The sequence below is a fragment of the Caretta caretta genome, chromosome 4, assembly GCF_965140235.1.
Source record: "Caretta caretta isolate rCarCar2 chromosome 4, rCarCar1.hap1, whole genome shotgun sequence".
NCBI classification, from domain to species: domain Eukaryota; kingdom Metazoa; phylum Chordata; order Testudines; family Cheloniidae; genus Caretta; species Caretta caretta.
Genome location: NC_134209.1, coordinates 91,625,515 through 91,640,891, shown reverse-complemented (window position 1 = coordinate 91,640,891; position 15,377 = coordinate 91,625,515). Strand labels below are relative to the sequence as shown.

The following is a 15,377-nucleotide window of genomic DNA, read 5'->3' as shown; positions in this document are numbered from 1 at the left end:
GGAATCACATTGCAAAAAGCCCCACTATCCAGCTAAAATAACACCGTTATTTTCCCTGTTAACATTGTTGCGTGCATGAAGGATAGTTTTGTCTCTTGTTGCTTTCCTGTGCCAGCAGCCTGAACCTGTTATGCTCTCAGACGCAAGGAGAGAGTCATGATGTCATCACTGCTGTCTGCTGTGCCATCTCCCTCTTGTAGACGTCTGACTGCATTTTTGAGCCCTTCCTTTGCTTTTACTCACACCACTGAAATGGTTCAACTTGCCACATTCCTTGCAGTGCTCTCCTAGTGCAGGGCACATCTTGTTTGCCTGCTCACCCTGTCTCCCACAGTAAATGCATCTCACTATGTGTATGGAAGCCTGGGCACATGCTCTCCTTTGCTGTTGTCTCACTGTATGTACTTCTGGGGATGCTGTGTCTCCCAGTGCTTTCATCCTTCCTCTTGAGGCTTTCACTGCATGTCCCATGTCTAAGCAATCTATCTAATGTGAGATTGCCTTCCTGGAGCAGCTCTGAAGTTTGAGCCAGTCGTGAACTTCAGAGTGCCGCAGACTTCTCTGCCTTGGTCCCCAATAAGGTAAAATGACAATTTTACTTTCCTGCCCTTGTTGTCATCCTGCATGGCCAGCTCTATGTACAGCACAAAGTCCTCCTTCCACTAGGTCCATCCCTGAACTGTTTTGTATCTGCAAAATCTGGGGCTTGTGGGGGCTTCAGACCTAGTTTTATGGCTCACGCAGCCACCTGCTGCCCTTCAGCAAACTCACAGTTCAACTGCTGCCACCATATTTCATTCGTAAAGAGTGAAGTTAAATGCAGATTAAGTTGAATGCATGAAACTTTATTAAACCTTGTACACTATTCTGTCCATATGGCCGAGTTGCTTCCATCATAGCATCCAGTGTTCCCCGTTCCATGGGTGTCCCTTCAGTAACAGTTCCTCCGGGAAACATGGGCTTTCAGACTCCAGTTCCACTGATCATGATACAGATAAGAAGCTCAGGGGAGAGAACAACTATCATGACTTCATTATTATTTATCATTGTTAATTATAAAATATTATTAGTAGTAATTTTTTACTCTTTCCTTGTGGGCCTCATGGGGGAAGTGAATCTTTAGGATGGATCAGAGGAAAGGAAGGTTACCTTGACAGAGCAGAATTAGGAGGCAATTCCACAGCGGGTGTGGTGTGGAAGGGAGCATGGAGACAGCTAAGGGAAAAGCAGAGTAACGACGTCAGGGCTGGCATCCTTAGCAGAGCACTGGAAGCAAGGACGAAATTTTACTGTAGTTTATTTGTTCAGGAAAGCACATCTTAAACTGGTCTTATAATTTCGGATCAAATATACTTTTTAAACCGTATATGCAGCTAAGTTAACAAGGCATAATGAGATCAAATGCTGTGGCCAACAACATACGATAAGCCATTGGCTCAGCTAGAATTATGATCTAGACTCCCAGTTGGTTGCTCTTGCTAATAAACTATATAGCCACAGATGCCAGAGCACATAATTGCTTAACTGATATTTTAGTATATTTATTTGGGTCCTTGTCATTGCAGTAGTGTTATTGGTAACTATGAAATGCAGACTTGGTTAACGTTGTTGCTGCCTGTAAAGGTTATGATTAAATACCATCTGTCTCTCTCCTGGAAAGGGCGTTAGATGATGATTATAGCATTTTGTGAATTTCTATGTTGCAACACAGGGAAGTATAATTTTCAGTTTTATATTGATCTACATTGATTTACATTTTTGTAGACATATTTGATAACAAGGCTAGACAGCCAGAAAATGTTTGGTGCTAACCAAAGGCAAAGGGCAAATAGAGTGAAGGTGAAATATTAGCTTAAGCAGTGCTACTTCCCCAAAGGCCCTTGTTCTGCTTTGTTACTGGGCAAGCAAAGGATTGCTATACCCACAAGTAAAAGAAGAAAATAAAAGGATCTCAAACTTAGTATTTTGGGAGGGTTGGGAGTCAGCAGGGTGAATCTGTGCACGGACAAAGGTATGAATATGTGCTTGTGTACACAAGTATCTATAAGGGTATGTGAATATACATGTCCAGGGAGGGGTATAAGGGTACATGTGCACATGGAGGGCATGTGGGGAGTGCATGTATGCCAACAGTTCGCATATATATGTGTGCATATGCATGGAGGTGTGGAGGCTGTAGTTCAGGTGTGTGCATATGAATGGATGTGTTCATAAAATATGTGTGTGCACATGCATGCATAGTTTCTATCTTTCTGGGAGCCACTTTCCTGTGTCTTCGTTGTATATGTGATTACCCTTTTCTTTTCGTTGTTAGGCCCCATCAGGCCTCCCTTTGTGAAGTGCAGAGACACAGCAGGTTTACAACCTGAGGGCCCTCACCACAATGTAACATGAACATGGGTTAGGCAAATTCATGCTGGAAATAACATGTACATTTTCAACAGTAGGCATAATTAGCCATTGGGACAACCTAGGGTGGATATCTCATCACTTCAAGTCTTTAAATCAAAATCCTGTATATCTATGATACTTATCTGGCCCCATCACCATAGTATCTGACCACTTCATAGTCCTTAATATATTTCTCCTCACAGCACCCTGGTGAGTTAGGGAAGTGCGTCTGTCCCTATTTTACTGAGGCGCAACAAGAATAAGTGACTTGCCCAAGATCACACAGGAAGTCTCTGGTCAAGAAAGGAGCTGAGCCCAGGTTTACTGAGGCCCACCCACTTCACCGTCCTTCCTCTTGTAAAAAAAATGGTCTTCTAAAAGATAAGCTAGAGCTTATCCAGAAGTTATGGGCTTGATGCAGAAACTATTGGGCAAAATTCTATGGCCTCTGTTCTGTAGGAAGTCAAATTAGATGATCATAGTGGTTCCTTCTGGCCTTAAAATCTGTGACTCTATGGCTCAAAAATAAATAAATGCTTACTTAGCTTTTTAAAAGATACATTTTTTAAAAGAGTTTTATTTCCCTGCAGGTATTTTGTTTAATTTTTAACTCAGCAAAGCAAATGATAAGGAGAAGGGAGGAGAGGGATGGAGGCAAGTGATAGTTCATCTGCTTTTGAGCAGCTTTCGTAAAAGGGCCATACATCCTGTGAGCTTGTAAAGCCCTGGCAAAGACAGCTAGCGGCCTTCAGAGCTCTAAAACTTGGCTTATCACAGGCACAAAGCACCAGTGCTCAAAGTTCAGTATTAGCTGTTTGTGGGATTGATGCTATTTGATGCAAGCCAAAGAGCTACCTAAGGGCCACTTCGGGGACAAAAATCAGATGCTGGATGAAGCTCGTTTTCAGGGCTGAAATAAGGCAAATGTAGAGACCCAAAGCCTAAACTATTTCTTCCGTGTTTAGTTTTCTTTTATTTGGTCTGCATTTTCCCTATTCATTTGGAAAACCTGATAAAACACCACAGTTCAAGAAGTGTACATCTAACTTCTCAGCTACATTATTCCTCAGAACATGTGCATCTAGAAGAGAGTTCCAAAGAAGCAACAGGCTGAAATTCCTGTAATTCTCACCATCTAAACAATTTAATCGTATATGGCATCATGCATAGAAAGCATTACAAATCCTTTTGTATGAGAGAGATGAAGGGAAGCTAGAGAGTGACACAAAGAATGTGGCACAATGGAGGAGAGTGTTTCATTCATTGAGACTCCTGGAAGTGAAGACTCGCAAGAAATTGAATTAGAATTCCATGCTAAACTACTGGCTTCAGTTCAGTTCAACTAGCCCAGAAGGAGGCTTGATGACTAAACTGGGACTTTAGGATGATACAATGACTGCAGAGAAGATTTAACATTTTAAAAGTTTTCTTCAGCATCATGTCTTAACAGGCTGACAAAGCACATGCTATGTATAATAGAGCTAGTCAGAAAATGAGTATCTTTCCTATGGAAAATTACAATTATTTGGCAAAAAATTGAAAATGGAAATATTTTGCTTTGGAAATGCTGCTGCAGTGATTTATGAGAGCTGTGGTTTGAGTGCTTCATGCTCCCAATCTCCACTGTAGGCTGGTAAATGGTAACACTATATTTCTCCTGATGCACCATAGTCTCCCCCTCTTGGAGAAGGAAGGTGGTGCAATGTTTGGAGTCCCTGGCCATGGTGCAGCATGGGAGATGTAGTCAGCTGAACTGTTAACTCTCATGAGGCACTGCAGCATTAATTCCAAATCAAAATAGTTCAGGTTTTGGACAGATTTTTTCATTACAAAAATCAATGGAAATCAAACAAAAAATCCATTTGGTTAAAGACCTAATTTTCTGTTGAAAACCAGTTTTAACAGAAAATTTTCTATCAGTCCTAAGGTATACATTTTCCACTGGGTATCAGGATCACACAAGCAATATTTCACTATTATTGCAATAACTGGCAGTTTTACACAGCTCTGACTGCTGCTCCTGAATATGATTAGATGTTTGTGTAGAGAATGATCCCTTCAAAAGCATGCATGACATTAATAATTCCTAGTAATTCCTAGCTTTTGTGTAGTGCTTGTAATGAGTAGATCTCCAACCGCTTCATAATCAGTAATTTTTAAGAATTCCAATTACAGTAAAATAGATTAAAATAACTGTTTTATTACAATGAAACCGCCAATCAGATTTTGCTTTTTAAAATGCATTTAATTGCAGATGGCAACACTTACCTTGACGTTTACCAGTAATTCTGCAAAAAATCATTCAAATATAATGTCTCTCCAAAGTTTTCAAAATTGGATGCCTAAAATCATATTTAGATCCTTAAATAACTTGACTTGATTTTCAGAGGTGCTTAACACGCAATTCTCATTTAGTTTAGGTATCTAAATATGGATTTAGGAGCATATCTTTCAGCACTCAAGTTTTAAAATGTTGGCCTCAGCTTTCAACAATTAAAAATAAGAGGTATTTTTACCCATTTGTAAGAGTAGGGGTGTAACTTTATTTTTGTGTACTATCCTGTGTTACAAATTAACAGAATGAGTTCATTTATTTATCTTTGAATCTTCTCATTTGTCTCTTGACTGTTGAAGCAAGGCCAGCAATTTGGTGTCATTATTAAACTTGCACCATACAAAAGACCTCATTGTGAAATACCAGGTGACTGTCTTCAAAGAGCATACTGTAGTTAACATCTGCCTATTTTATATTAATTATAGAAATGCTATCGATTTCATGCCTGACATTTTGCTATATATTACTCTTATATCGAAGATGATCTGCTGTAGCCATTTAGAGTGAGCACATGAAAGCAAAAGTAAAAAACACTTTATTTGGGACTTTTAATGGGGAGGTGGAGGAATATGTTAACATTTCTTTTTCCTTCACAAGTAGCAGTAGTGTGAAGATCACATTTAGTAGCTCCACAACCCATGATAGTTATCTCGTTCTGCTCACACACGGTTTTTCAACATCTATAACTTCCATTTTCAAAATACCTGCCCAGTGATAGACCCAACTGAACTTCTTCTCATACTTCTTGGATATGACCATAATGGGCCGGATCCATAGTCCAAATCAATAAATCAGTATTTACAAATTTCCTGAAGTATTGTCCCCAACATGGTACTTTGGGGAGTGTGTCCACAAGTTATGAAGGATCAGAAAAAGATGACACTGTGCTTTGGGTAGGTAGTAGTCTGGGTAGTTAAAATACTTACAGTTTACTAACACTCCACGTTGAGGGGTAATGATGACTTTTAGAAATTGTTTGGTCCATCTTAAAAAATAATGTTGTTTTTTATATCAGCTGAGACACATTTGAAAAGGAAGAAGGGTAATGGCTTTCCCCATGACATGAACTCTAGTACTGATCAGAACATTAATGTTTTCACTCACAGAGTTGAGAAACCTCACAATGGGAGAATTCACTAAAGAGCAGTACTTAGAATTCCAAGGCTCCTTCTGCACCCAGTGGTGTTAGAGTGACACCATTACGGTCTTTGATAGCATAGTCATATTTACATTTTTGTTTCATGGAATCTGTGATCATTTGTCAGATATTTTACTTCTTTTGGACTGATTTCATCTTCTCTCTGGATGCACCCTGAATGTCTTTCCTTGTGTTGTCCACCTCTGACCTCTCCTTTTCTCAGACATGCTTGTAGTGATCCCAACTAGGAGTCAGAAGACTTGCTAGATTGATTAGTACCCAAAGTTGCCTTTATCACCTATACAGTAATGTAGACCTTTTAGTTCACAAAGACATTTAACCATTTCTTTTGCTTTGGCTGCTTAGAGGACACCTAATCTCATGGACCTTAGGGCTCCCTGTTTTCAGGGCCTTATGATTTATTACTTGTGCTATCTAAATTTTCTGAAGGGTCTTGAATTGACCTGCCCGGTATTCATCAGCACTAATGATGAATCTGTCTTTCCATTATTACCTTTGTATCCAACAGTGCATGGAGAAAGTTATGTAAACACATTAATGAAACCATTCATATATCTTAAACACCTGAAATTTTTCTGCTGTGTAACATATTGTTTCAGGTTTGCTTGTGAATGTTTTTATTGGGACAGGGTGTTAATATAGCTTAATCTTCACAATTGCCTTAGCTATTCTTTTGGCTTCCTTTCTTTGAGAGACAGTTTCATTGATAAATCAATCATCTCTAAAAATCAAGTTTCTCTTTACAGTCACTCAGCCAGCCATGGATTTTCTATATAGGAAACTTTCTGTTTTAAGTTAGCTTATGAAAGAATTTTGATTTCATTTTTGAGTGTAGCCCTGAAATACCGCTCAGAATAAGCTATGATTCTGAACTTAATATGATGCAATGCTCCACTATTATAACTCCTTATTTTTGTATGTACCATTAATCCAATAATGCCAAATGATTTTTTTCATTTGGAACAAGTAAATTCTTTCACCTGTTTAAGAATCAGTTCTGTAACCTTCACTTCTAGGAGTGGTTCTACTTACTTTAGTGGGACTGCTCGGGTAAGTTCTTGTCAGTGTGAATAAGGGTTCTTCTTCAAGTAGTGTCTCTATGGGTGCTCCACTGTCGGTGTGTCTATGCCTCTGCATTTTTAATCGGAGAATTTTGGTAGCATTGTCACTTCAGCCTATTTATGCACCCTCCCTCCCTCATGGTCTGCCTTGAGGCTATCTAGCACGGCATGGGCGAACCGCACTCAGTTCCTTCACAACTGCCCTTGGCCTGAGACAGAGCGAGTCTCAGTCCAGTTTATTCACTTACTTTATATCTGGATAGTGTTAGTTTATAGCTCTCTTTAGAGTTTCCATTCTTTGTTGCAGTATCTTTAAAGTTTCTTTTCTTCAATTATTTAAAAAAAAATTTTTCGACCCATTTTCCCACCTTTGTTTTGGGATTGCCCCCCTAGGGGCATGCCCATTTCTCTCGGTTTTAAAAGGAGCCTCTCCTATAGGGAGGCAACTCATGTGGGAGACAGACACTCTTGCTGCATCTGGTGCCTCAGAGAGGGACACATCCCACAGAAGTGCAACTTCTGCCAACAGCTGAAAGATAGGTCCCTAGAGAGCCGAGAGCTAAAGCTGAAACTCCTCGTGGAGGGTGCTCTTAAATGGGCACCTGACCACGGTCCTGATCTGCATCCTGGAAAAGACTCGTCCCCAGACCCATCAACCTCCAGAGAGGGAGAACTGCAGATAAAGTCAGCTGACTCCCCCCACAGAGCCTCCAGGAAAAGGGCTGCAGGCCCCCAAACAGAGCTCCTGACCAGCCAGAGGAGATCCTTGGCACGTTCGGTCACTGTGGCACCAACGGTTCTGGGCCTCAGGACCCTAAAGAAACAGAGACCTCCAGGTGCAAGCTCTGCCACAATGCCTAAAGACCCGAGATTCAAGGGCTCTGAAGCAGCATCACCACCTGCCAGAGACAAGAATAGAGACCGTACCAACTCTACTAAATCAGCACCACAAAAACATCCTTGGCACTGAGTGCTTCAAAGTAGCCCTTGTTGGAACATCCCACAAAAAAAATCAGTGCCGATGAGTCAGCACCGGCAATCCCTAACAGCACCAAGTGCAACAGCGGGATTGTAGAAGTTCCTGTTTCTCTAGGGACTGCAGCAGTTCCTGCTTCCCTAGGGACCTTATGATCATGGAGGAACTAGAATCCCTGCTACACAGTACCAGAGCTCTAATACAGAGCATGTCTCATTCCCCAGAATCACCATTAGCACCAGGGAGCTCTCCTTCAGCGACCCTGTCAGCCCGACCCTATTCCAGCGGGGAGTCAGTGATCAGCAACAACATGCAGATTCATTAAGAGCATGGGAAACCTCTTCCCACACATTAGACCACCCACACAAACGTGGGATCTCAGTCTGGTTCTAAGAACCTTGACTAGACCATCCTTTGAACCTATGGTCACTTGCTCCCTTCCACACCTGTCCATGAAGAAAGCATTTCTAATGGCTATTATCTCTGTATGACAAATAGACAAGAAGCAATGGGCTTAAATTGCTGCAATGGTGGTTTAGGTTGGACATTAGGAAAAAATTCCTAACTGTCAGGGTGGTTAAGCACTGGAACAAATTGCCTAGGGAGGTTGTGGAATCTCCATCATAGGAGATTTTTAAGAGCAGGTTAGACAAACACCTGTCAGGGATGGTCTAGATAATACTTAGTCCTGCCAGGAGATCAAGGGACTGAACTTGATGACCTCTTGAGGTCTCCTCTAGTCCTATGATTCTGTGATTCTATTAGTAGGAGAAATAGTGGCACTGATGGCACTCCCATCATGAGTAGTCTTTTTTTTTTAAGACAAAATCACCCTGAGACCAAAACCGAAATTCCTCCCCAAGATAACCTTGTCCTTCCATATGAACCAACTCTTTCACCTCCCTACCTTTTTCCAAAACCACATTGTGACAACAGGGAGGCAATTCTTCATATGCTTGATGTTATGAGAGCCCTAGCATTCTATTTGGACAGGACTAAGGACTTTAGGAAGTCCCCTAAACTCTTCCTTCTGTTCTCAGAAAAATTCAAAGGCTCCACAATATTAGCTCAAAGACTCTCCAAATGGGTCTCCAGTTGAATTAACCACGATTACCATGAGCGTAACCTATTGCCCCCATCAGTGATCTGCACGCATTCTATGAGATCCGTTTCTACCTCCAGTTGTATTTGTTAATGATGTCCCCATCTCAGAAATCTGCAGGGCAGCAACTTGGGCCTCTGTCCAAACTTTCGCAGAACACTATACAATTAATCGAGACTCCGCCTCTGATGCCAACTTCCGCTCCACAGTACTATTGTCAATAACAGACTCCACTCCGAAGCCCCAGCCCTCCAGGGAGGCTATTGCTGTGGAGTGACCAACAGTGGGGCACCCAACGGGATACTACTACTTGAAGTGGTTACTCACTTTGTGCAGTAATGATGGTTCTTCGAGATGTGTGTCCTATGGGTGCTCCATAACCTGCCCTCCTCCCCTCTACTTCACAGGTCTTGACAAGGGGCTCTGCAGTGGAGAAGGAACTGAGGGCAGTTTGCCCGCACAGCACTAGTTAGCCTCAAGGCAGACCTGGAGGGAGGGAGAGCACATTTGTGGGCTGAACGAACACTGCTACCAAAATTCTCCAATTAGAGGTGCTGGGGCATACATGTACCTACAGTGGAGCACCCACAGGGACATACATCTTGAAGAACTATCAGTATTGCACAAAGTGAGTAACTTCCTCTTATAGAACTGGACTCTTAATGAACTCTCATAAGCAGCACAATCTGGGTTTCGTACCAAGTATGCTATAAAGGCTTTAAATGATATTTTTAGACTGTGGATAAAAAGTCCATTTCAAATGCTCACCAAAATCTGCCTGATTAAAACATTTTCAAAAGATGAGAGTTACAAATTCCTGTAGATAGGAAATAACTGTGTATGTCTGACAACAGTGTGGGAACTGTTGATTATTTTTAATGGTAATCAGTGTGTGGTATAATATTGTCCTAAAATTTATATTGTTTGAATATCCTCAGCATCCTTTCTCTAGAGTGATTCAGCAGCTCCTTAGCCCTCTGAGAAGTGAAATCATTAGTGTTGAAATAAGCAGCATTATTTTAAAATGTTTCAGTTTCACATATAACATGTCACTAACTTATAGAAAACGTGTGGTTGGCAGACAGCATGGAGAGGTTTTGTATGCCTGCTTAACAAGGGGTTGTTGCCAGTATGATTTTCATGCAACTTTAATTGAGATGGGAGAAGCTGGTACAAAAAGTGAGTTTCTGGATTAGTTCAAGCCCAATATGTTATGTCTGTTACCAATCATCAGAAAACAAAGCTCATCAAGTATGTGGCAAATTTTCAGAAGCACTGTCATTTAAAGATGTTGCCTTGTTTTCTTAAGAATACCACCACTATAATTTTGAAGCCAACCAAGCAATATATTTGTTTTGATATTAAACCTTCCCTATCCAGCTCTCTTTCACCATCCCTCCTGCTTCTTCTCACATTTAAACCAGAAAACCCTAACAAGTGGGCTCTTTTCCTTTATACATGTGGTGCTCCAGTAGGTTTACAGGGTGCCTCCAGGGGTTGATATTCAAGGACTATCAAAATTTATTTTTGTCAATGAGGCAGTGAAAAAAAATGTAATTGGTTCCAAGAAGCAAAAACTCCACAATCCATTTCTCACAACTAATGTGAATGTTTGATATTAGTGTTTGAATTAATTCTGTCCCCTTTTAATCCATATTATGCTCTGTTTCCAAAAGATCTGATGGAAACCTCTATTATTTGCAGAGGAGGAAAGATGTATTTTGTGACAATCAAACAAGCTGATGAATTAACAGTGACACTCTCCAATGTATATAAGTGTGACCCTATTCAAATCTCAACTCAAAACATGAAAACATGGAACACATTATGAATATTCATCCTAGCACACTCTGGTTACTGGCTTTGCTTCCAATAATACTTGACAGGTTCATTTCCTTCATGTTTTCCTTTTTTAATATAGAGTGTGGTTGATTTATTTCCTAATCCATGTGAATGTGAACTTCCTAGGACAGCTAAAAGCATGTGTTTTGCAGCTTGCCTACACACAGCAAAAGGCAAAGGGAAAGTTTGTATTAATTTGGTAATATGTTTTCTTATTTTTTTTCTCATAACTCAGCTTGGAAACCAGAAAATAACTGCCAATGTGATGGAGGTAAATGCTTCACAGACACACAGACAAACAGCAACAGAAGTTTCTTCACTGCCTCCTCCTTCTGTGGTACCAGTTAACAGAACCTCTTTCTCACCAGACAGTGGCACCCACCTAGCATCATTTATTTTGCCAACGCTTGATGATTTTTTGCCTTCACGCTTTTATAAAACCCTGGCCCTCTCACATTTTTCATATAAATACCCTTTCCTAGCTCCTGAAAATACTATCCACAGGAATGAAACAGCCTCTGTAATCACAGACTCTGCCATGAGTGAGTACTCCTCTCGCACGGTGAGCGAGTCCTCCACAGCCATTCTAGATGAGCTGCAGACTTGTAACTATGATACTACTGACTGTTCTGAATCACCTTCCCCAACCTTGAGCCAGATGTCTGCTGTGTCAGATGGCACCACCTTAACCACCACTGCTGCCACTTCTCATGTAATTATCCTTCCTTTTTCCTCCAGTTTGTTCAAACAGGTTGCCAAAGGGGAAAAGAACTAATTCTTGTCTGTTATCCCATTACTCGTATGAGAATGGTGTCAGTTGTTTATTCAGGTTCTGCACAGTCTGGTAATATGTTTTACTATAGTAATTTACTATAGTAATGACAGATTCCGTAAAAGCCACTCAAAATTGTGCAATTTGTTCTGTAACTCTAATTTCAACTAAGATATAGTGAACAGTTTGTTTACAACTAATGGCCAACTTCACTCTTATCACTCAGTCCAAATATGTTAAAGGAAAGCAGACTGAGGAATTTAAGCTGATCTACTTTAAAATATTTAATTAGTTGCCGTACTGAAAGAATGCACAGGTTGAATTTTGAGAGAGGCTGAAAACTAGCTTACAGCTATCATTGAGGTACATCTGTCAGGCACTAATATACCTCAGAGATTCATATTAATAGGGTTGATGAGAATACTTAACACAACCTTGTTTTCCCCTAGCCATGACCACTGACTGCATGAAGCTGTTTCTGTTTTATCTCCTCTAACTAACGGTTCCCTTTCTTAAGCACAGTTGTTTTACAGGAATGAACTGTATAAATAATCTTAGATTTGGATCCTAGGAATTCTGTTATTTTTCAGGGCTGCACTTTCTCTGGGTAACTCAAGGAAAATAACCAAGTCTAAATACATATGTGTTTATATATAATGTATAGTATATGTATATTTATATATGTATAGATAAACAAAAAGGTATAGAATATGGGTCAAATTCTGCTCACTTTACCCATGTAAGTACTTCTGTTTACTTCAAGGGAACTGCATGTATGATTAAGGTGAATCAGAATTGGTCCCATATTTCAATTAAATAACAGATCACTGAATTACAAAACTATAAATATTCTTAGTGGGGGTTCTCTGATGACATGATGATAAGCTGAGACCAGAGCTCTACTGCGTCAAAATGTTGCCATATTTATAACTTTGACCAAAGCTTTTTTGTTTTATCATTTACATGTAGTAACAACAGCAAATTTTAACTTACTATAAATGTCACTTTAAAATAATATGTCTTTTTAAGAACAGTTTTACCCCAAAGTTGCAAATAATCACTTTGAAGAGTTGGGGTTCAATGTGCTGAATGCTTTTTATATTATATGACAAAATTATGGACATGTCAAGTAAAACCAGTAATTCCCACCCATGAAACTTAAAAATTTCAAGGCATTGGAACTACAAATCTGTTTACTGCCTCCTAGTTGTAAGCAAAGATTAGACAATACACAGATAAAAGAGCATCAACACAGGCTTTAACCAACCAACTCAGGGGAATGTCAGGTGCCTACATTTGTGTGCAAACAATTGTATTTGTTCTTTTTGAACAATATTTTTGGTATGTTAAAAAGATCATGATCTGTTTTTTTGCTAGCCCTACCACCTCTTATTTTTTGGCCAATCTTCCCTCATGGAGATCTGTGATCTGGCAGCCACTTCCACCCTTAGCCACAGTCATCCTTGTTAGCATGAGGCCAGATGGATAGACATCTTTTCAGTGCCATCTGTCCCTTTAACTGCCAACAAAAATTACTCATCCCTAATGGGGAAAGGGGAAGAAGGAGCCTCCCTCTGAAGGACATAAAGAAGAACCAGTCTGGGAGCCCCACAAAGAGAGCGGGCTGCTGCAAGGAGCCACTACTGAGATGACGAGGAGCCACTGCTTCTGTTACCAACCTTTCCTCCCCGCCTTTTCTCCACCTATTGAAGAGGGTTATTGAAGAGGGGTTAGATGACTGCAAATGTTTCCAGGAGCTGGGAAGTTGATAGGAAGGTTGGCAGCAGGCATGGGTGTTCTAGTACTGACTCCATCTCCTGAGGTGGGGACACTAACCTGCTCAAGGGTGACTCCTTTTCTTTCATGGAGGACACAATCACTGGAGGAACAGTAGGGACTGGGTGGTCTTACACCATCCAACAGTTTACAAGAAGTTTTGTAGCTCTCTGACAGCTGCTGTGTCCAGTCCCAGTATGTTCAGCATTTACTCAATATTACCACAAAATGGTCTCTGAGAAAGCACAGTTATTTCCTATTCTACATGTAGTGAAAAGCTGTAATATCTCAAGCACCATTATATAGCTACTGTTGGCAAAGCAGACTTTAATAGTGACCACTGTATATCTTACTTGAACCTGTTCCTCCTCTCAGTAAGTCTAAAGAGGTCAATGTTATAAAGTCCACAGTAGCCAGCAGATACCATACAGTTATTTGCTATTCAAAGTACAGTGAAAAACTATAGTACCTCAAAGAAAAGGAGGACTTGTGGCACCTTAGAGACTAACAAATTTATTTGAGCATAAGCTTTTGTGAGCTACAGCTCACTGAATGCATCTGATGAAGTGAACTGTAACTCACGAAAGCTTATGCTCAAATAAATTGGTTAGCCTCTAAGATGCCACAAGTCCTCCTTTCCTTTTTGCGGATACAGACTAAGACGGCTGCTACTCTGAAATCTCTCACCTACAGTCTGTATTCTCTAACTACATAAACTTGCAGCAAACACAATGCTAAATTAGAGCTATTGCTTTAGCCACTGATTTAGGTCTTTGTGAAAGCCTAAGGCAAGAGATGAGTTGTAAAGCAAAGCTCTTATTCAAGTGCGTGTATTTGGAATTGTAGTAACAAATACAGAGAATAACTGGCAAAATAAAGGGCTTTGAAAAATTTTCTCTCAAGTTTAACCCTATTATAACGATTTCTCTTTAAAGTTCTTTTCACAGAAATCTATCTTTTGTGTAATTTTAAAATATGAAAACAAAAGAAATTGTAAGTGACACGTGTGAGAGTTGTTATATCTCACCGTAGCTGCTAAAAACCCAGTTTAGCTAAGACTATCACAGGCTTGGAGAATTGATCCTGAGTATTTTCAGTCATAGCCAATGTCCTGGACGCTGGGGGTGGCTGTAGCACTGCTGCACAACACCTCTCCAGCTGCTCAGACCTCTGTAATCAAGTCTTCTCTCCTTTCGCTCGCTGCCTCTAAGAATCAGCAGGTGGCTCCTGTCCCACCTGGCTCCATCTCAGCTGTTCTGAGTGGGAACTGAAGGCAGCTGCTCCTTCTGAACGTAAGAGTCTAATGAGGTGCCTGGCTCGAGGGATGAAGAGATGATCAGCCTTCTGCCTGTCACCTGGTTGGGAGGTTCCTGCACCTAGGCAGTTTGGCTCCCAGTCAACAGAAGTAGAAAGCTCTTCCACAAGGAGAGCCCAAGTGTAGTATAATGGGGCAAAGAGTGAACGGGGCAAGAGTGAGAAAAGGCATAACTTTGAGATAAATTTGGAATATGGGATTCTAGCAGGCCCCAGCTACCTCTGTATTTTGGTGACAAATTGGTTGTTTTCTCTGCCTTTTTCACTCTTCTAAAAAAAATACATATGAGTACAAAATCTAAAATTTACCAGACAGCATACACAAACTTTGATTTAAATGGGAGATGAGGGCACACACCACCACTCAGGACTGGGCCCTAAAATACAAGCATCATATCAGAAAAAGCATCATTGGTTACTCAGTGATTCTGAGGGCAGGGCACTGTTGACCAGCAACTTCTCAGAGCTAGCTTTTAAAAAACAAGCCCTCTCATGGGTGTAAAGTACATCAGCTGCTGAAGCTCAATAGCAATGACAGTGTTCACATTGTATTTGCTCAAAGGGAAATTCTGTTAATCACTAACAAGTAGTTTTAGCTGAGGGATATAAGCAAATATTAATATCCTGTAAGATTTCTAGCACAAAAGAA

The 15,377-nt window shown here is 40.5% G+C and overlaps 1 protein-coding gene across 37 annotated transcripts in view; it reads left to right on the top strand.

Moving 5' to 3' along the window:
* The window catches only part of SORBS2 (sorbin and SH3 domain containing 2), a 405,939-nt gene that overhangs the window by 301,268 nt on the left and 89,294 nt on the right, over positions 1 to 15,377 (top strand). For 16 of the 37 annotated variants that reach the window (XM_048847985.2, XM_075127865.1, XM_075127864.1 and 13 more), the window contains one exon: positions 11,102 to 11,578. The exons of 13 other annotated variants lie outside the window; for them this stretch is intronic. In XM_048847985.2, the coding sequence (XP_048703942.1) occupies positions 11,102 to 11,578 (477 nt within the window). The remainder of the gene's footprint in view (positions 1 to 11,101; positions 11,579 to 15,377) is intronic. 8 more of the 37 variants (XM_075127867.1, XM_075127873.1, XM_075127872.1 and 5 more) reach the window with 2 other exon arrangements.